The sequence below is a fragment of the Micromesistius poutassou genome (genome assembly GCF_964030765.1).
Source record: "Micromesistius poutassou genome assembly, chromosome: 17".
NCBI classification, from domain to species: Eukaryota; Metazoa; Chordata; class Actinopteri; order Gadiformes; family Gadidae; genus Micromesistius; species Micromesistius poutassou.
The window spans coordinates 12,525,528-12,546,076 of record NC_140287.1 but is presented as its reverse complement, the minus strand read 5'-3'; the positions used below and the strand labels follow the sequence as shown (position 1 = coordinate 12,546,076).

Below are 20,549 nucleotides of genomic sequence, written 5' to 3'. Positions count from 1 at the left end.
AATGGGCGTGGCCTGACACTAAAATTGCCACAGTTCATAGACGCAATGTTTGATTTGAGCGGGACCCACTCAGTGGCCGTTAGGTAGCAAAGTTCTAACTGCTCACCAAAAATTAAGTCGATTTAAAAAACAACATGGCCGCCAGAGCCTCAAAATCACTGTGCGGAGACCGTAATAGTTATGAATATGAAATTCACAGCACACGTGTAAACTGGTGCCGATAGCTCACATACCAAAATTCGTGTTTATATTTTTTGTAGCGCCCCCTACAGGAACTTTAAAAAGCAGCCCCTGCGCCACGTTTCACCAATATGTATGAAACTCAGTATTCACGTACAATGTGCCCATACCTACAGAAAAGCCTCTTGGACCCATGCCCCAAACCCCACAGGAAGTCGGCTATTTGCATTTCTAATTTTCACTTTTGGCGGCCATTTTGAATTTTTTTCACTTTTTTGCCTTGTATTTGAATGAACTCCTCCTAGGGATTTTATCGGATCTGCTTCAAAATTGGTCGGTACAGTCATGAAGTGGTGCTGAACCAAAATCATGCTATTTGTGATTGTACGTTGAAGGGCGTGTCGGTGGCATGCCGTCAAAGTTGGCCATTTTTGAATTCCGTCGCCTTGTATTAAACTTACTCCTCCTAGGGAATTTATCAGATCTGCTTCAAAATTGGTCAGTACAGTCATGAAGTGGTGCTGAACCAAAATCATGCTATTTGTGATTGTACGTTGAAGGGCGTGTCCGTGGCATGCCATTAAAGTTGGCCATTTTTGAATTCCGTCGCCTTGTATTAAACTTACTCCTCCTAGGCAATTTGTATTTGAACTAACTCCTCCTAGGGAATTTATCGGATCTGCTTCAAAATTGGTCAGTACAGTCATGAAGTGGTGCTGAAACAAAATCGTGCTATTTGTGACTGTACATTGAAGGGCATGGCCGTGGCGTGCTGTCAAAGTTGGCCATTTTGAATGGAATACTTTCACTTTTTCGCCTTGTATTTCAACTAACTCCTCCTAGGGAATTTATCGGATCATTGATGTAGGGTTAATAATGTTAGTTAAAGTTGTTACAACATGTAATTCAGTTAAATGTGGTCTTACATGTTAATGTCAAAACAATCAGTAGGACACCACAGGGCACCTCTGCTTCTACAGATTACATAAATTTGCGAATTTTTTTTAAAACTGCGCTTTTTTAAAACTGCGCGCAGTGATGAACGGGACCTCTTACCGGCTTGCGGCTGCGTCACGTGCGGTCCTAACATGTGCACATCTTGCCAGCACACATGTTACGACGGCACGTGACGCGGCCGCAAGCCGGCGCGATTTTTTTTTAAAACTGCGCGCAGTGATGAACGGGACCTCGTAGTGGCGGCTGCAAGCCGGCGCGAGGTCCCGTTCATCACTGCGCGCAGTTTTAATTCTTCTTCTTATTTTCCCTCGTATTCGACTGCATTTTTCCCCCCCTGCACATATTCGAAAACTCATTTTTTTTTGGTGCATTTTGTGGGACTGGTGAAAAATTTGATATTCTAGCCCTCAAATTCACATTCGCCCCTAGGTGGCGCTATACCAACTATGCCAAAATTTCAACGTTTGCACAAGCATAACTCGTCACCGGTTGGACCTAAACTCATGAAACTTTGCACACATATGCAAATCCTCATAATGAACAAATTTGCAGATACTAACTTAGCACTTCCGGTAGCCAGATTTCCCGCCATTTTGAATTTAGTTAAAAACAGTAAATTCCCCAAGGATCCCAGGTTTTTCGACTTTGACAAAAATCCTTTGGCACATATCATCTATGGCCCATTATCTTCAATGTGACATTAGGATTAGTCTGTAGGATAAATTTCAAAGTACCCATGAGCCATTGAGTTCAAAAAGGGGTGTGTTTTTCACCCCAAAAATAGTAAATTGCACATATCTACATTAATTGTACTCCTATGGTGTTGGACCTCTCTACTAAAGTTGTTTAGAATCAAATTCTGAACAAGATTAATTCAACAATTTTTCAAATGGGGCGTGGCATCGAAATGGGCGTGGCCTGTTACTAAAATAGCCACAGTTCATAGACGCAATGTTTGATTTGAGCGGGACCAACTCAGTGGCCGTTAAATACCAAAGTTCTAACTGCTCAATTAAAATTAAGTCGATTTAAAAAACAACATGGCCGCCAGAGGAGGGTCGATCACTCTGCGGACACCGTAATAGTTATGAATATGAAATTCACAGATCACGTGTAGACTAGTGCCGATAGCTCACATACCAAAAATCGTGTTTCTCATGTGTGTAGCGCCCCCTACAGGAACTTTAAAAAGCAGCCCCTGCGCCACGTTTCACCAATATGTATGAAACTCAGTATTCACGTACAATGTGCCCATACCTACAGAAAAGCCTCTTGGACCCATGCCCCAAACCCCACAGGAAGTCGGCTATTTGCATTTCTAATTTTCACTTTTGGCGGCCATTTTGAATTTTTTTTCACTTTTTGGCCTTGTATTTGAATGAACTCCTCCTAGGGAATTTATCGGATCTGCTTCAAAATTGGTCAGTACAGTCATGAAGTGGTGCTGAACCAAAATCGTGCTATTTGTGACTGTACGTTGAAGGGCGTGTCCGTGGCGTGCCGTCAAAGTTGGCCATTTTGGAATTCCGTCGCCTTGTATTTGAACGAACTCCTCCTAGGGAATTTATTGGATCTGCTTCAAATTTGGTCAGTACAGTCATGAAATGTTGCTGAACCAAAATCGTGCTATTTGGGACTGTACGTTGAAGGGCGTGTCCGTGGCGTGATGTCAAAGTTGGCCATTTTGAATGGAATTTCACTTTTTCGCATTGTATTTGAACGAACTCCTCCTAGGGAATTTATCGGATCTGCTCCACAATTAGTCAGTACAGTCATGAAGTGGTGCTGAACCAAAATCGTGCTATTTGTGATTGTACGTTGAAGGGCGTGGCCGTGGCGTGCCGTCAAAGTTGGCCGTTTTGAATTCCGTGGTCTTATTTTCGCTTTTTTCCCCTTGTATTTGAACGAACTCCTCCTAGGGTATTTATCGAATCATTGATGTAGGGTTAATAATGTAGTTAAAGTTGTTACAACATGTAATTCAGTTAAATGTGGTCTTACATGTTAATGTCAAAACAATCAGTAGGACACCACAGGGCACCTCTGCTTCTACAGATTACATAAATTTGCGAATTTTTTTTAAAACTGCGCTTTTTTAAAACTGCGCGCAGTGATGAACGGGACCTCGCGCCGGCTTGCGGCCGCGTCACGTGCGGTCCTAACATGTGCACATCTTGCCAGCACACATGTTACGACGGCACGTGACGCGGCCGCAAGCTGGCGCGATTTTTTTTTAAAACTGCGCGCAGTGATGAACGGGACCTCGTAGTGGCGGCTGCAAGCCGGCGCGAGGTCCCGTTCATCACTGCGCGCAGTTTTAATTTTGGAATTGTTTCCTCCTCCCCTGTCTCGGATTATTTGTCAAAGCAGTCTTAATAAAGCATAATTTTCTGTGGGTAGACATGAAACAGAACCTGGCTTTGTGTCACTGCCACTGTAATGTATCAAGTATTGTTGTCACTTTGATATGGTGAAATCAATATGTACCATGCGGCTTTTAAGGTTGTGCTATCTGTCTGATCTGTAGAGGAAACAAAACGAAGGCTCTGTAGCCATAGTTGATTACGTGTTTTGTTGATTTCATAGGGAGGAGAAAACAGCACTATAAACCATTTTGTTCAAGTGTACTTTGTCATGTTTGCTGGAGCTGTTACTCATAACAAAAATGATATGATCTTATGATCTCATAGGGCAGGCATCACCAAATGGCGGACCGCGGTCCGGGTCCGGACCCAGTGACGGTTATTCCCGGACCCGTTAAAATTCTAATATTAAATAAAAAAGATAAATCATAAGTGCATGCGCAGCTAATCTAGTTAATACGACAGGAGCGTCATCAATAGCACGCACCAGAGTGAGACTGAGGAGATGAGAGATGGCTTGCTCAAAAGTGAGAAAATCCGTAGTGAGGGCAAGTAAAATGATCGAACTGAAAGCACAGTATGACAGGTCTACCCGTGTCCTCACGCATAGGGCCTACATGTACAGGCCAGCAACATGCAAATGAGTGTTCATTAAAGATTGCGTGGATTTTGGCGCAACACAAGAAAACATTCAGCGATGGGACAGTTGTGAAGGAGTGCTTAAATGCGGTTGCAGAGTCTTTACTTGACGGTAAACAAAAATACGACATGTGTGGAAAAATCAAGCAAATACCATTGTCAGCTACAACAACAACCAGAAAATCTGAACTATTAGCAGAGGATGTAGCCTACTGGCACAGCTTGATGCAGCTGTTCAGAACACAGTATGCTTATCCTTATACATTGAGTCCACAGATGTAACGGATAATGCTCAGCTTTTGGTGTATGTGAGATTTCTTCACAAAGAGAAGAAAGAGATGTGTGAGGACCTGTTGGGTTTAATGCCACTTGAGAAAGATTCTGAATGTTTTTAGGCTACTTGAAATATATTTTAAGGAGAAATTCAGTCTCTGTTGTCTGTTATTGATAAAAGTATATTACTTTGAAAACACTTGAAGTTTGACAATAAATTATATAGAAATGTACGTACATTGTTGATTTTATTTACATCAGGGTACACCATTTCGAGTGACAACATAAGATTCGGACCTTTGCTGGGAGGAAATTTTAGTAACTGGACCTCTTTGAATTTTAATTGAATACCCCTGTCATAGGGTATTTGTAAAATTATATTTGTAAAATTTTCTGCAGTAATAAATGAATTAGTTATAACTAGTATATAAAATATAACCCATCCCCACTCACAAGTAAATCGTGAAATATTTACAGAAAGTGAGTCTGCATTATTAACAAAGTAGGGTACCTCGGGCATGGGAAATGAGGACATTGACTTACTACACTGTAGTAACGTCCTCGAAGACAAGTTTGGTGTTTAACCCTAAAATGCCTGTTTTTCCTTCTGCAGCAGTTGCAGCAGGCTGTGGAGAAGCGTAACGAGATCATCGCCAAGCTGAGCTTCAACCTTCAGGAAGCCCAGGCCAGCAGAGACCAGGTACAGCTAGAGGCCCAGTCTCTTGCCGGACAGATCCAGGCCTTACAGAAGCAGCTTCAGCAGGTACGACCCTAGGCAACATTCAGAAGCAGGTTTATTTAAATCATTTATGCAATCATTTTGTAATTTTTTTCAGATGTTACAATAAGGATTCAATCAAAAAATGTATAATAATGATCACATTAGGCGCATTTTCCCTACATCTGTGAAGATTGATGTGGATGTTAAACTTAACTTCACTAAAATATCTTTCTACTGTATTGCAGACTAGTGTGGAGTTTTTGCGCATTAAAAGTCAAACAGTGGTGCCCGAGCCACCTCATCCCCAGCATCAGCAGCCTTCTACCGGCTGTGGCGCCCAAGACTCTGTCCCCTCCAGTGTGGAGCTCCCACTGGGGGAACTTAAAGAGAGCTTAAACACAAACTCTAAGGCTAATGGAGACACTGAAACGGACGCCCTCCTCCTCCTCAGGCTCAGTGCCGAGCTAGAGGAGGAGAGGTCCAACAGCCGAAGAATATGTGAAGAACTTGCCAAGGAGAAGGAGAATTGCCATCATATGATTTCTTTGCTAGAGGAGGAGAAAAGGGAAATGAAGAAAGAGATGAAGCAAAGGGAAGCACAAACTGAGCTGCAGCTACGAGACCTCCAGGAGCAGATGAGCCAAGTCCAAAGCCAGTCCTTTGAGATCCAGAGATACAAGGAGGAGAAGGAGCTGCTCAACACAGAGCTCCAAGAGACGACCAGGAAGCTGGTGAGAGAGCAGGAGACTGCCGAGAGGTTAAAAGAGGAGGTTGCCAACTCAGCCCTCCGTCTCTGCAACCTAGAGGAGGAGAGGGAGAGACGGGAAGAGGAAACGAGGAGGCTCGAGGAGGAGCACAGGGAGGAGCTAGACAGAATCCGGCAGCTCTTGGAAGAGGGGGAGAAAGAGATTGACAAACTGGAGAAGGAAGATTCGGGCATCAAGGCATCCAAGAACAGACAGAACCAAGAGAGGGTCAGCTTCGGTCAGGATGAGGATGAGGAAGGTGGACCAGACCGGGAACAGCTCTCTGAAGATGGTCTGACCGGATCCGTCTCCACGGACATCCTGATGGAGCGCTACTTGTCCACTGCACAGTCCAACTCCTGCCTGGCCAATCAGAGCTTTGAAGAACACATCCTTGAAGAGAACTCTGCTAATTACAGGTCAGTGAATAATGGTGATGACCATGGTTGTGTGGTTCATGGTTTAATCGGCGTGCATGTTAAACCTCAAAACATCGTCTCAATTACCGTTTTTTAATCAGCCAATCGCATCTCTGGTTATGTTAATCATTCGCAATATCTTCTTTTTTCTTTTATATCTGACAGTTTTGAGCTCAACAGTGAGATTCTGGGTGACTCGTCGCACCTCTTCTCCATCTCCAACCCTCTCCGGGAAGACTACGTCAACCTCCTCAACTTCTCTGACGCACAATGCTCAGTGGTGTCCGACAACGTCCTGGATTGCTACCCCCGCGGCGTGTCACCAGGCTGGCCCATCCACTCGCCCTGTAGCGGCGAAGCAGAGTTCGGGGAGGCGTCGCGGCAGCCGGGCGAGGAGCCGGCAGACCTGGCCAAGGAGCTTCTTGGACAGCAGTGCGAGGAACTTCGAGAGGAGCTGGATCTGAAGGAGAGGGAACTCGATATCCTGAGGGATGAGGTCTCCAAGAGTGCGGAGGAACTGGAAGAGGCCAGGAGCCGGTAGGAGAGAGGCTCATACTGTACCTTTTTGACTTTTGTTTTGCAGTTAATAAAAATGTATCCTCCTCTTAGATACTGTACATTAAAATTGTTTCAACGTTTTGTTCATTTTCTTTGTATGTACAGGTGGGCACAGGTAACGGAAGAACTCAAGGAGGCACTCTGGGAGCTTGAGGAGGAAAAGGAGAAGAGGAGCATCCAGGAGCAGGAACTGGAGGAGCCAAACCTGAAAACGTCCAAACAGGACAACTTTGAGAACAAAGACGGCCCCTTATTAGAGGACGAGGAGGACGGGTCCACTATGCTCTTCACCACCACCCAGCCGTCCACTCTGCTTGCCGACAAACTGCCTGGAGATCTTACGGAGGTGTTTGAGGAGAAGGCCCATCTGGATCTTCAGGTACATATCTATCTTTAAATAATTTAAACCACACACTTACTGAACCCATTTGTGTTGTGAAGAAAATACCTGAAATAATAATTATGAATGATCACAAAAGCAAACAAGCTTGACAGCATTTTTATTTTCCTTCTCCTTCAAAGGCCAAGGACCAAGTCGTATCGGAGCTGGTAGACACCAAAGCCAGGCATGAAACCACTGCTGCCCTACTGGTTGAAAAGACCCTGGAGTTGGACTCTGCCTTAAAGGACCTCAACGCCACTCGCCTTCAGGTCGAGGCTGCAAGGGAGGAGCTGGAAAAGATGGAGGGAGAGCTGGAGGAGAGCCGGAGGAATCTGGGAAGCACTGAGGAGCAAAGGAGCCGACTGGAGGATGAGCTTGTCAGTCTGAAGCAAACCCTGGGCCCCCTAGAGGAGGCGCAGGTCCAAGCAGGGCAGACGCACAGGCTAAAAGAGGAAGGGATGGATAGACAGCTGAAGAAAATGGAGCAAATACTGGAGGAGGAACTCGAGCAATTTGAGACACTGATCCAGGCAAAGGAGGATGAGGTAAGCAATATCTTGAAAAAGGCCACAAAATGCATCTGCACGGTTTGTAAATGGTCCTCATTTATTTAGCGCTTTTATCCAAAGCGCTTTACAGTGTTGACTGATTCACCCATTCATGCACACATTCACACATCAACGGCGGATTCAACCACGCAGGGCGACAGCCAGCTCATCACGAGCAATTTAGGGTGAGGCGTCTTGCTCAGGGATACCACGACACTCTCAGCTAGGAGGAGGCGGGGATCGAACCAGCAACCTTGTGGTTACCAGCCAACCCGCTCTACCTCCTGAGCTAATGCCGTCCCAAGTCATTCGCTCACACCCCGTAAAAAATGTGGCAAACTGTTTTCAATTGATTTATCTGCCCAACCTCCGCAACGGGTCATTATACCAAATATAGTCTAGCAGCTGATTTGTCGAACAACAATACAGCCAATGTGCGCTACAACTGTGGATAATGGGTTGCAAAATAGAAGTCGCTCCGCTTTTTTCAAACTGTAACTGGTGAACACGCCTATGTTTTGTAAACTATTGGAGTGTAAAACCTTAAAAACAAACAGAGCAAAGATTTGGAAGTACTGTATATTAGAATCAAAGCCAAGCCATATTAGCTGTAGCTTGCAGCTGCAAGGAGGAGCACGCTACCCCGCTCATCCGTTCACCAATCCGTGGTCCACAACATATGGGTTTACTGACCTATAGGTCGTATTGAATACCACGTTGCTCGGTAACCAGGTTGATAAGCCGCGTTGATGCTGCAGATACCTGGTTGTGTTGCTTACGTGCTGCAGTCTTCCGGGCATGTTCAAGTGGACGGTTTGTTTGATGTTGGCTTGCTAACTTTTTATTATGTTTTCTGCCTAGTTGGCCGAGGTGCGGGAGAAATGGGAGGACGAGCGGCAGGAGAAAGAGGAGGAGCTGCGGGGAGCGAGGCGTCTCCTGGAGGAGCAGAGGAGGCAACAGGAGTCTGAGGTGAAGGCCCTCATGGAGAAGCAGGCCTTGGCTCTGGAGGAGAGCACGAAGCGGCTGAGGCAATCTCACCATGAAGAGGTGGAGGAACTGTCTAAGAAACAGCAGGCGGAGGTACTATTTAAGCTTACCCTAACCTAACTCTCTCCAGGTCCACACATTACAGTCAGTAATAATACATATCATTCTTCTCACTAAGCCGTCTGTAGATGTAAACAGCCCACAGAAAAGTATCACAGGTTCAGTAAGCAGTACAAAAGTGAGCAGGGACCCATTAGGACCTCATACATACTGTATTATATGCTAATGTAATTTTTAATCACCGTTATTGACATTAATGTTTGACACAGACGATAGGTCTGTCCCATTGTCTGAAATTAACTTTTATAATCGGGCATTGTTCAATGAAAAAAATATTATTAGGTAACAACCAGACTCTGTACTTTTCCATTGTCTCAACTCTACATTGCTTGAACAACGATGGGGACGGTGATGCAGATTCCAGCATTAGTCATCATGTGCTTATCGATCCGTAGGTGTCTGAGCTGAACAGTCATCTGGAGAGCGAGCTGTCTGCGCAAAAGGCTGCTCTCGGCGAGGAACATAGAAGGCAGATCAGCCTCATTAAGCAGGTAGAGTCAGCTAGGTGGAGTCTGGGGCCGGGTGGGTTACTGCTCCATCTCCTGGTCTGGTAGAGAAGGCAGGAATCCTCAACTGTATGTAAATAATAGCTCTTCATTTCCAATGACTATTTACTTCAGTTTTTACTGCATTCATTGTAGGGGTGTAGGAAATGTTACACCCCTTATTCATAGCAACCTGTAAAAAAACACTACGCAGTTTACATTCACCTTCATATTTGACAGTAAAGTTAATCCATACTTTCATAGTTTTAACGAAATTAGCGATTATCCCTCATGTTTGTGGCATATGTACGCTTGTGTTATGCACTCTCCATTGTTGGTATACAGCACCAATGCTCTGGTCTACGTTGCTTCTTTAGCCAAATAGCCAGTCGTCATGGTTGTGTGGTCCCTGTGCAGGTGACTGAGCGCGAGCACCAGCGGATGCTGTCAGAGCTGAGTGCCGAACACGGGGAGGAGATGAATCAACTGAAGCTGGAGCTGACCTCCAGGCTCACGGACAGCATGGAAACCGCCCATCATGCCGAAATACAGCAGGCACAGGTATGCACCAGTGAGGCGCCATTAGTGTTTTGCCAGCGGCTGCCTTGATTTCATTTCCTCAATTATGATGAGGTTCCCGAGGGGCCCAGTTACGTCATCAGCTAAGACACCGGCCCGACTGTCCCCTGATTACATTGTAATTTCAGGAAATCAATGTAGAGGTCTAGACTGATCCGTGTAGCGAAACAGAATGTGTGGTCAAGTGATAAGGATGGGTTCCAGGTTAATTGCTTCATGGCTTGCTATTGAAATCCTTCCTCTTGTTATTTGATATTCGAAATGTCAACAAAAACATAATCTCCAAAATGTGAATGATTTTTTCCCCACAGACCAAGCAGTCCTCGGACATGGAGGTGCTGCGTCTGAGCCTGGCCGACCTCCACACCTCCCGGCTGGAGCTCTCCCAGGCCAACCTGCAGCGGGAGCGCGAGGCGGAGCTCAGCCAGGTGCAGGCGGAGCTGCGGGACAAGTGGACCGGGGAGAACGCCATCCTCCAGGCCAAGCAGCAGTTTGAGCTGGAGCGCATGCGCCAGCAGAACCAGCAGGACCTGGGTAAGTCACAAGTTAACGGGTTCACACGTTGCATGGGGTTATTCTTTTGTCCTCCAGATAGATTAGATACGAGGTAGATTTGTTTCGTAAGGTGAATTATTTGCCCCTTAGTAGAGCGGAAATTAGAGCAGTGGGAACCTGAAACTATGTTGCAAGTGAACTCAGTTCTTTGTTGGTTTTTCTGTTCCTATTGTGCACAGATGAACTAAGGCAGCAGTTTGAGAGTCGTCTCTCGGAGGAGAAAAGTTCTACGGAGATGAACCGGACCAACGAGATACAGGTACTAGGCATTCACAAATGCGTTTTTTCATGGTTTACATGTCTATCAGTAATTCAGTCCAGCATTTCTGTTGATCTCTAAAGCACATTCGGAAATTGTGTTCATTTCGCTGGTGTTGTGATCCGCAGGTCCTGAAGTCACAGTGGGAGGAGGAGACGGAGAAGTCCAAGGCAGACCTCAGAACCGTCCTCTCTGAGACCCAGAGGAGCCTGAACGACACCCAGGCTGAGCTCTCAGTCACCCGGACCTCTCTGGATGAACTGCGCGCTTCCAGTGTGGCAGATGTCCAGAGGCTGGAGGAGGAGCTCAACCTCGCCTGGGCAGACAGAGACGCTGCTGCAAGTCAGTACCTTCAACTGCTATCCATGAACCTGACCTGTTATCTATGAAGAAGATGTTCTTCTGCATGTTTCACATGATGGTGACCTCACCATCGGAACATGCTTGTGCTGTGATCCCCACGCAGGTGCCTTGGAGGAGCTGGTCAGTAGTAAACAAACGCTACTGAAGGAGAAAGAGTTGCAATCACGTGACCTAGAGGAGAAGGAGCGGCAACTACAACAAGAGGTACATTTACTTTATGTACATAACTACTTATATAGTACTTTAACTTAAGAAGACATGTTTAGACTGTTAAAACTTGTCTTTCTGTTTTACAGGTCTGTCACCTGCAGGAGGAGCTGACCACACTGAAGAAGACCTCTGAACAGGAAGCGGGTCATCTCTGGGCCCAGCTGGAGAGCATGAGGACCAGCCGGCAGGAGCTGGGAGGTGAGAGTTCACAAGCTTTATGATTATTCTCTATTGATAGGAAATGAAAGTGGAACCGGATGGTACATCAAGGACAAGTAGGTGTTACTTTTATGTTGAGGAAATTGGGCATCTAACCTAGTCAATATTGTTTTGGACCCAGAACATACTTTAGTGTAGTGCTTTGATGCTCGAAAGATGAGGAAACTTTATCATTGATTCCGGAGACAAAACTTGCATCTCACACATGCAAGCAAGCTTGTGCCTTAAATCCTGTGTTTGCTGTGGGGTCAAATCCTAGCTTGATTCACTCCTGCCTCTCTCGTCCCACAGAGCTGAGGGAGCAGCTGCTGGCCCGCTCTTCTCGCGTCGATGACCTGGAGCGGCTGAAGGCTGATTTTAATGATCAAAGGCGGGAAATCAAGCAGCACAATGAGGCCGAGCTGGAGGGCCTCAGGAGGTAGACCCTCACTCACCCACTCACCGTTACTAGTGGCTTGTTTTGTATCTGGTGTTTAGTGCAGGATACACAACAACAATAATCTTAAATATCTTCTGTTCTTTCTTGGATCTGGTGTCCTCAACATAGACTGTAAACAATATGAATGTAAATCATATATATTATTATAATAATTACAGTCCTAGATACCTTTTTTAATAAACTAAGACTAAAAACTGAAGACTAAAAATTTTGATTTTCTTGCTTCTTTTTTTGCATCCAGTTCTCGCAAGCTGGATGTGTAATTCCTACACATTGGTGACTTCCACCAGGGTTAAACAAAAAGGCAGTACTGGCTGCTGCTTGGTCCTGAGACAATCAGCCGACAATCGGACACAAGCACTCACTGTGCTTTTCTCTCCAGGTACTTTGAACAGCGTTTGAGAGCCACGGAGGAGAGCTACAGGGAGGAGATCGCTCTGCTGCAGCTCAGACTGGTAGAGGGGGCCCTGGAGGAGTCCCTACTAAAGACCGGGGATGCTAGGTACGCTAACAAGCAGGCTTACATAGAGGGCCTCATTCAGTCTCTTCATAGTCAATTTAAAACTTTTCTTCCCACCAAGGTGTGGATATCTGTTGATGGCTTTTGTCTCTTCAGTTTCACCACAGAAGGCGACGCTGCAGAAGAGCGTAACGACCTTCTGGCTGAGTTTACACTGAAACTGGAGAAACACAAGGTAGCTTCACAAGCATTTCCCCCCTGAACATCAATGTGAAATGCATTTTGGCGACTGTAGCTCTACAAAATGTAAATGCACAAATTCTCCTTACATGCTTTAATTGTATTAAGCCATAAATTCTACTAATCCCGCAGTCACATTCTGGTTGTATAATATTTTGTGTAGGAGGATCTGGACTCGCTGCGTTTGCAACTGGAGGAGAAACATGAAGTGGAGCTGTCCAACCTGCGCTCTTCTCTCTCGCTGTCCTACAAAGAGGAGCTCCTCCAGGTCAGAGAGAAGCTCCTCAGTCTCTACACACCACCTGTGTCTCCTGAACCCTCATTGTTTAATAGTGATTTTTTACGTTTAAATAGTTGCACTGACGGCTAGTGCCGCTTCTATCCATCTTGGAAAACAACATGGAGAACAGAGGCAGAAGGATATCAGGCATAAAATTAAAAAAATTATATTGTCAAATGTTCATATTTTCTGGTGGAAGAAAATATGAACGTGATGCGCTAGTCATTTTCTCCAACACAATGGTTGTGTGCTTCAGGTGCGCTCTGACCTCACTGACCGCTACTATGAAGACCTAGAGACGATGAAGACCCGCCACGCCTTGGACCTGGAACAGCTGCGGGCCAGACTCTCTGAGAAATATGTCCAAGGTAGGACGCAGATCCCATTGCATCCTCAATAAAAGATTTCTTTAAGATTTTATGTTGATATATTTTTTATTGAACCTTTTATTTATTCAGTGAAAGGCCATTGAGAGAAGGCTCTCTTTTTCAATGGCGCCCTGATTTCAAGGGTTCAATACAATATGATGTATGGTTTCAAAATAGTGAATTTTCTTTGTCTCCCAGAGCTTACCCAGGTGCGAAGTGAAGCAACAAGACAGGTGGAGGTAAATGCACATGATGGCATTTGTGTCTGATAAATAACAGCTGAGCGGACTGATGGCTCCATTTATTTTCTGAGCGCTCGTTAAGCTGTGTGTTTACAACAGGAATGTTGACTCTGTTTCAGGTGGAGGTCGAGCAAAGGATGTGGTGCCACAGTGAAGAGCTGCAGAGCAGAATCACCATCATCCAAACCCTGGAGGGCCGGCTGTCTGCCCTGAGTACACAGCACGCCACAGAGCTGCAGCGGAACACACAGCAGGTACACACCCACTCGTACATGAGTGACATTCAGCATGAGAGGAAGCATACGGTGAGTGAAACTGCTTCATTAGACTCTGGGTACAGCAATTGTGGTTTCTGATTTCTTTAATTTGATGTGCGACATCATTGTGCATTCATTTGTGCCAATCCGAAACCAGGAGCACACCAGAAACACTGTTATTTTTGTGATTTATTAACACATCAGTAAATATATAAGTGCTGATATGTAAATAGATTTAAACAGTTGACCTTAAACAGAATTGTGCGATAGTCAACAGACGCACACTGCTGGAGAATATAGTCAAAATATTGTCCCCCCACTCCACTGCAGCTGAAAAAGGACCTGCTCCTTCAGCTGGAGGAGGCCCGGCAGCTGGAGCAGCAGAGGGTGATCGAGGAGCTGAGCTTGGGTAACCAGGAGGAGGTGCAGCGGCTCAGAGTGGAGCTCCAGGAGGAGCACCAAGCTAGGATCTCCTCCCAGGAGGAGCAGAGGACACGCCTGGAAGGAGAGCTGGAGAAGTCGAGGGCGATGGTGGCGTCACTGGAAAGCGATCAGAGTAAGATTAGCGTGTTTGGCAAAGAAAAATTACAGAATTCAGAGGTTATATGAGAACTACAACGATCAGAGTTTAAAGTTCATAGGGTGCTTTTCATTGGAAGTCTTAACCATGATGCGTCACATAATGTTATCCGTTAACAAATATCTGATAATTATTATATTAACGACTAAGAAACAACTCAAATGTGTGGTCATTCTTTCCAAAGGTCAACATGACGGGGAGCTGCGGAAGGCCAAGCGCTGCATGTCTGCTGAGGTGATGGAGCTGGCTGCTCTCCTGCAGAAGCAAGGGGAGGAAAGACTCCACCAGGCTGATCTAAGGTTAGAGTCTACACACCTCTGGGTGCACGGGCATGCTTCGAAGCCTGGGCTGGAATTTGGGATCTTGCTCTGGCTTTTATATTGTTTGTGTCATTTGTCCAATATTGTACAGGCAGATGCCCCAAATTTGATGATGATGGGGGGTGTTCTCAAACTAATTGAAAGAAAAAATATGTAGGGTTTGAAATACATTTTTTAATATATATTTTGTTGGTGAGTTTAACATTGTGAATTAAACATTCTCCAGGTTCCAGGCAGAGAAAGGGCAGTTGGAGCAGCGCCTGGCCCAAAAGGAGAGCGTCTCTCTGGGAGAGTGGAACGACAAGCACCAGGCCGGGCTGGAGCAGCAGAGAACGGCGCTGCTCACCAAACACACACAAGAGCTGCACGACGTCACCGCTGGGCACAAAGAACAACTGGATGCCCTCAACACCCGTCACCGGGACCAGCTCACCGCCATGGCAACGGAGCTGGACACAAAGCACACGGCTGTGCTCGTCGCCATGGAAGCGAGCCTGGATTCCAAGTGGAAGGCAGAACTCGAGCATTTGGCGGCGGTTTTCCAGGAGACCAATCAGGCGCAGCTGGAGGCCCTGGAGTCGGAGCTCGCCGTCGGGCACAAAAATGAGCGGGACGAGCTGGAGAGGAGGATGCTGAGCAACATGGACACGCTGGAGGCCACCTATCTGAAAGAGGTTCAGGTGAGCCGACGCCAAACGCTTAATTTGAATCCCAGTCTGTACCGACCAATAGTTGGGTCTGAACTTCTACTTTCTAACATCTACCATGTGTATTGACTGTTTTATCATCATGAGAGTAAAGGGCTGATTATGGTTCCGCGTCAATGCAATGCAAGGACCACGCAGACGCTTTTGACGCAGTCGTGAACCTGTTTTGGTTCTGCGTCAGGTTTTAGTGAGTGGACCAATCACAGCCCTTGCTGCTGCGTCGCCTCGAAGCAAGGTTAAAAAAATTTGGGAGGCGCACATCAGGCCCTTGTGGTGGTTGCAAGGAGGGTCCGCGATGACGTAATGGATCCGTAAACCCCCTTTCGTTGCGTCGACGTGGAACCATAATCATCCCTTTACATAGTGAATATCTGCCTTGGCCCTGACGCAATCTTTACCTTAGGCCCTGCGTGACGACATGGAGCACCAGGAGGAGGGCCATGCACAAGACGTGGAGCGGATGAAGTCGGCACACCTGCAGGAGGTGGAGCGCCTGCAGACTGAGCTGGTGGCCGGCAGGGAGGGGTTGAGGATGGAGCTGGCCCAGATGCACATGGGGAAGTTCAGCGCCATGGCAACCGAGCTCAGCAACGCCCACAAGGTCAGCACTCAAATTATATTATTGACAATGAAGAGTGGGGGGGCATCCTCATAAGTCCTGCTGCTATCGCCAGTCTAATTACAAAGGATCGAATCGTATCCCTCCTGTGATTTGTCCCGATTTTGTCCTGTTTACATAGCCTTTTAATAGCCTTCTTCCATCATTGTTGTGTTTATCATTTTAATATTTCCAAAAGAGCACCATCTTCTTGGCGATATTAAACCCTAAAGAAAGTCAAACTCAATAACCCCTGACTGTGGCGTTTCAGGTGGACTTGTCTGCTCAAAAGGAGGCCTTGGATGCTGAACACTGCAAGGCTCTGGAGACTCTGAAGATGCAGGTAATCTATCAACCTAGTCATCCACCCACTATGTAGGTGATGGTTAGCCGGCTAGCCTTCCAACGATCCACTGTCATTCTACTGTTTCCTAAGTAGACATACAATCCTTTGCATGTCTTTCAAGTCATCACTTCTATCTAAATCGATTTTAGTACATATCATTCATAACATCTGAAGCCCTATTTCCCTTCCCTTATTTCCCTTCTTTCCCCCTGATTTTGTCTTTCTGCCGCAGGTCCTTGAGTTGGAGGAACAACATGGCAGTGCCCTGCAGGAGCTGTCCCACAGCTACAACACAGAGAAACAACAGCTCTGTGATCAGCATCAACTCAAGCTACAGGTGTGTGTGTGACGTGATCCTAGTCTCCATGACCTTGGTGCTGTCTAGCTCAACTAGTAGGTGGTGATGGGAACCACTGGTGGTTAGGGGTTTGATTCCCATTCGGGAATAAGGCACTTTGTTCTCCGAGTGACTGTATGGCAGTGCTGTGCTGCAATAATGGCTTTCTTTCAATTCAATACAGTGTGCATCGCAGTCTCGTGTAGCGTGGGTGTAATTGTCGTGAGGCTAAATACATGGTATGCGTTTCTTATTATGTAGGAGCTGAGGCACAACTCTGCCCAGGAGTTGGAGGTGTGTCGCAGGGAGCTCCAAGAGGAGTCGTCCAGACAACAGCTGCAGTTCCAGGAACAGATGAAACTCCTTAAGGTCCAATCGGAAGAGAGGCTGCAGGACAGGCTCGACAAACTGAAGGTAACTGAAGAAGAGGTGACTTATGGGAAATGGAGGCACATGGCCATCATTGGAAGGTTTTATCCATACATTTGAGTGCCATTCATCTATCAAGGCATTCTATACAGACATTACGTTCAGATAAACCCAATTGGTACCCTTTTTATACAAAACTAAATATGCATATGCTTTTGATAATAAACCTAGGTTTTGTTGGTTTTCTTAGCAAACATCATTATGTTATCATGTAGGATTATTGTGTGTGTATTATTTGTGGCGATGCCCTTCTATACCCCATCTGCACCCTGCTTCTCCCGAGTAATGAGTAATGGCTGCTCCTGGACTGGCTCCATTTTAAGCTGTGCTCCAGCCTAGTTTCCACATAATCTCTCATCATATGTAAAGCATGAGAGCCTTTTTTCTAACAGTCTGTGTGCTGTGTGGAGCCATCCATAAACGCTGGCTTAATAGGATGGATTTAAGCTTTTTATCCTCTAATGCAGAAGGTTTTCATTGGAGGCGAATGATGACGAGCAGCTCAGTAGTCGCATGGCACCAAGCAGAAGAATGCGCGAATGTATTTGTATTATTATTTTGAATTCATCTGGACTCGAATAACCCGTGAACCTGTGTTGCCTTTGTACTTGAAGGTGGAGTTGGAGCAATGTAAGGAGGCGGAGCTTGAGGAGCAGAGTCGGAGCTTCAGCACTGAGCATGAGCAGAAGGAGCGAGGCTACACGGAAAAAATGAGCCAGCTCACTGCCCAGCTCCAACAGCTGGATGCTGTGGTTGCGCAGGTATTGACCGCACAGGAACACAAATCAGTCTATATTTCATGTTAACGAGTGAAAGCCGGTAATGTAAACTAAAATGTAACGTAAAAGAGGCCAATGAGAAATTGTGTTAATATGATAGAGGTATGGATTTCAATGAGATGTCCTGCAGCTAGCTGAGTTTCAGAAGTTGGTAGAGATTAAAGATGATTGTCAGCAGTGGGTCTGCCCCGTCACTCAAAATAGCTTGGCTAATCTGAGTTTGTTAACCCCTGGCCTTAACGAATATTCTCTTGGATGGATGGATAGATGGCCAGATTGATTGTTTGGGATTGATTGATTGATGCATGATAATTGATTCATAATTTAAGACCAAATTCATTTTCAGAAGATGAGGCCTACATTTAAACGGTAAATAGACAGAGTACTCAAGACACAATAATACAATACAAGACTTCACTCACATCCCAGAGCTCATCTGTCATTGGTCTGCAAGCGTTATCTTATATTTCTCTTTCTGTTACTGTACGTCTGCTCTCCATTGAGGATGACAGAATCACATGCTTGAGAGATTGCAGAATCATCTGGAGGCTCTAGGGGCATCATGGCATTTCATTTGATGGCAAGCTCATTCATCCATCCCCTATGTCCAGCCATCCGTTCATCCATTTGTCCATGTGTTTCTCTTAATGTATAGCGGGAAGATGTCAATGTTGATTGTGCTAAATCATAAGGAATATTTGATCTGGTGTTTAAATCATGCTTCTCATTTCTTCTTTGCACTGCAGTCTCCCGATTAATGTTTTTTTGTATTTTATACCTACCACAACAACGGTTGGTGTAGTCCAGATTCTAGTTATACTAATCTGCATGTTCCCTGACAACTGTAATCCAACAGCTGACTCACCTCCGCCCCTACACACACACAAACACCCCCGCCCCTTCTGGTCTCCATGGCATCGGCTTGGTTTTTATTTGAATGATATCAAGTCCCTTCAGGCACACACTTGGCCCTCGTGTGCTTAAGAGGGGGCGGGGTTTATGTTGTCGTGGTAACAGCATTGTTGCCTGCTGGGGCAGGTGGCTAGAGGAGGCTTGTCTTAGTGGAAGGTGAGCATCAGTGAGAGGAAATAGATGGGAGAGGAGAAGAAAGAGAAAGAACAGGTAAAATAAAAAACATGCATTGAAGTGTAGAAAAGGAAGTACGTGTCAGTTTCTTGTTGCGGTCAAGAATCCTTTATTTTTTTTATAATTTTCAGAATTATTTTTTGGAGGTTTTGGTTGAAGATGCATTTCTCGTATTTAAATATCTAGAGACTAGATTATCCATCAATGTTATTGACCTTGGCCTCTGAAATGCTGTTCAACTATGTTTTTTTTTGCTTGCTCCCTCTATTTCGCGGTCTAATGAACAGTGTGTTGCCTACAGGCCACACTTGTTAGACAACAGCTTGGCATCAAGCCAGGCAGTAAATCATTGACCAACATGGTTTGAAACCTGTTTACCATGGCTGTTTGTGTCAGTTGGCATGTGTCTTTCCATCTCTCAACCTCGGTGGACAACTGGTAAACATGGACTACAATACACTGTATTGTGATGGATGTAAATAGTGGGTTTGATTTGAGTGATTCCTGATTTGTGTGTCTGTGTCCAGCTGCGGGCGGAGGTGGGTGGTCTACAGGGTGAGCTGGAGGGCAAGCGGGCGGAGATGGAGACCCTGGACACCCTGCTCCAGCGCAGGGACCGGGAGGGCCAGGAGGGGGGCAACCTCCTCAACATGCTGGGCCAGGACCTGCAGACCGCCAAGGAGGACCGGTGAGGCACCACCGTCACACTGTAGAATAGGGACTCATCTGGAGCACCGTCCAGGGTGCTTAATGGCACGAGACGAGAAAAAAAAGAAGAGAAAATCCAGGACAAACCGTGGGGCCGAGGTTCAACAAGTTAATCCTGATTCTTTTCCGTTGAGGTTATTGTTTTAATGCCCGCCCCTTTCCCCCAACAGCAGTTGCTAATTTGATTGTTGTCCATTGGAGACTGCTAATGTAGAACCGCCTTCTCTTTCGTCTTTCTCTTTCTCATGTTCTTTTTAATCCTCTGACCCGCCTCCCCCCCCACACCCCCTCCTCCTCCCCAGACTAAAACTGCACCAGGCCAACGAGAAGCTTAGGAAGGTACTCCTGGACGTCATCCGCAGCACCGTTGCAACAGAGGAGATGATTGGCCAGAAAATCAACATTGGACCCAGGAGGTCTCCGCAGCCAGCCAATCACAGAAGCTCAACTGGGAACAGCGAGGCACAGGAGTCAGGTTGGTTGCATTCTTCTTCTGCCTTAAATGACAAACCTGTTACGATGGTAAGACTTTGAGTTGCTGCAGGCCCATTGCCTCTGTCTGTATGAAGGGTTTCTCTTGAGTGTGGAAACTAAAGCACAAACTGAAATCTAAACTAACACTTATATCACATTATAAAAACTTCTTCCACCTGATTTTAGTACTGCCTGATTTTAATAGCCAACACCAGATTAACATTGATGTGTCAAATATGCAACTCATGCCAAAGTTGATATTGGGAATTAATGTATACGTGGCTTGCTTGCGCACAGTGTGGCAAATTGGATGCTAAAGTACGCTTATAGAAATGG

At 45.8% G+C, this 20,549-nt stretch overlaps 1 protein-coding gene across 3 annotated transcripts in view; it reads left to right on the top strand.

Annotated features, from left to right (window-relative positions):
• The window catches only part of pcnt (pericentrin), a 48,349-nt gene that overhangs the window by 5,258 nt on the left and 22,542 nt on the right, over window positions 1-20,549 (top strand). For all 3 annotated transcript variants that reach the window (XM_084482444.1, XM_084482443.1, XM_084482442.1), the window contains 30 exons: window positions 5,026-5,175; window positions 5,379-6,298; window positions 6,464-6,835; window positions 6,962-7,235; window positions 7,379-7,783; window positions 8,648-8,866; window positions 9,289-9,384; window positions 9,796-9,939; window positions 10,269-10,491; window positions 10,692-10,771; window positions 10,900-11,113; window positions 11,238-11,338; window positions 11,431-11,542; window positions 11,855-11,981; window positions 12,385-12,504; window positions 12,619-12,697; window positions 12,866-12,970; window positions 13,239-13,350; window positions 13,549-13,589; window positions 13,712-13,846; window positions 14,180-14,405; window positions 14,614-14,728; window positions 14,976-15,429; window positions 15,860-16,057; window positions 16,326-16,397; window positions 16,633-16,737; window positions 16,999-17,151; window positions 17,781-17,927; window positions 19,559-19,719; window positions 20,042-20,214. In XM_084482444.1, the coding sequence (XP_084338570.1) occupies window positions 5,026-5,175; window positions 5,379-6,298; window positions 6,464-6,835; window positions 6,962-7,235; window positions 7,379-7,783; window positions 8,648-8,866; window positions 9,289-9,384; window positions 9,796-9,939; window positions 10,269-10,491; window positions 10,692-10,771; window positions 10,900-11,113; window positions 11,238-11,338; window positions 11,431-11,542; window positions 11,855-11,981; window positions 12,385-12,504; window positions 12,619-12,697; window positions 12,866-12,970; window positions 13,239-13,350; window positions 13,549-13,589; window positions 13,712-13,846; window positions 14,180-14,405; window positions 14,614-14,728; window positions 14,976-15,429; window positions 15,860-16,057; window positions 16,326-16,397; window positions 16,633-16,737; window positions 16,999-17,151; window positions 17,781-17,927; window positions 19,559-19,719; window positions 20,042-20,214 (5,833 nt within the window). The remainder of the gene's footprint in view (window positions 1-5,025; window positions 5,176-5,378; window positions 6,299-6,463; window positions 6,836-6,961; window positions 7,236-7,378; window positions 7,784-8,647; window positions 8,867-9,288; window positions 9,385-9,795; window positions 9,940-10,268; window positions 10,492-10,691; window positions 10,772-10,899; window positions 11,114-11,237; window positions 11,339-11,430; window positions 11,543-11,854; window positions 11,982-12,384; window positions 12,505-12,618; window positions 12,698-12,865; window positions 12,971-13,238; window positions 13,351-13,548; window positions 13,590-13,711; window positions 13,847-14,179; window positions 14,406-14,613; window positions 14,729-14,975; window positions 15,430-15,859; window positions 16,058-16,325; window positions 16,398-16,632; window positions 16,738-16,998; window positions 17,152-17,780; window positions 17,928-19,558; window positions 19,720-20,041; window positions 20,215-20,549) is intronic.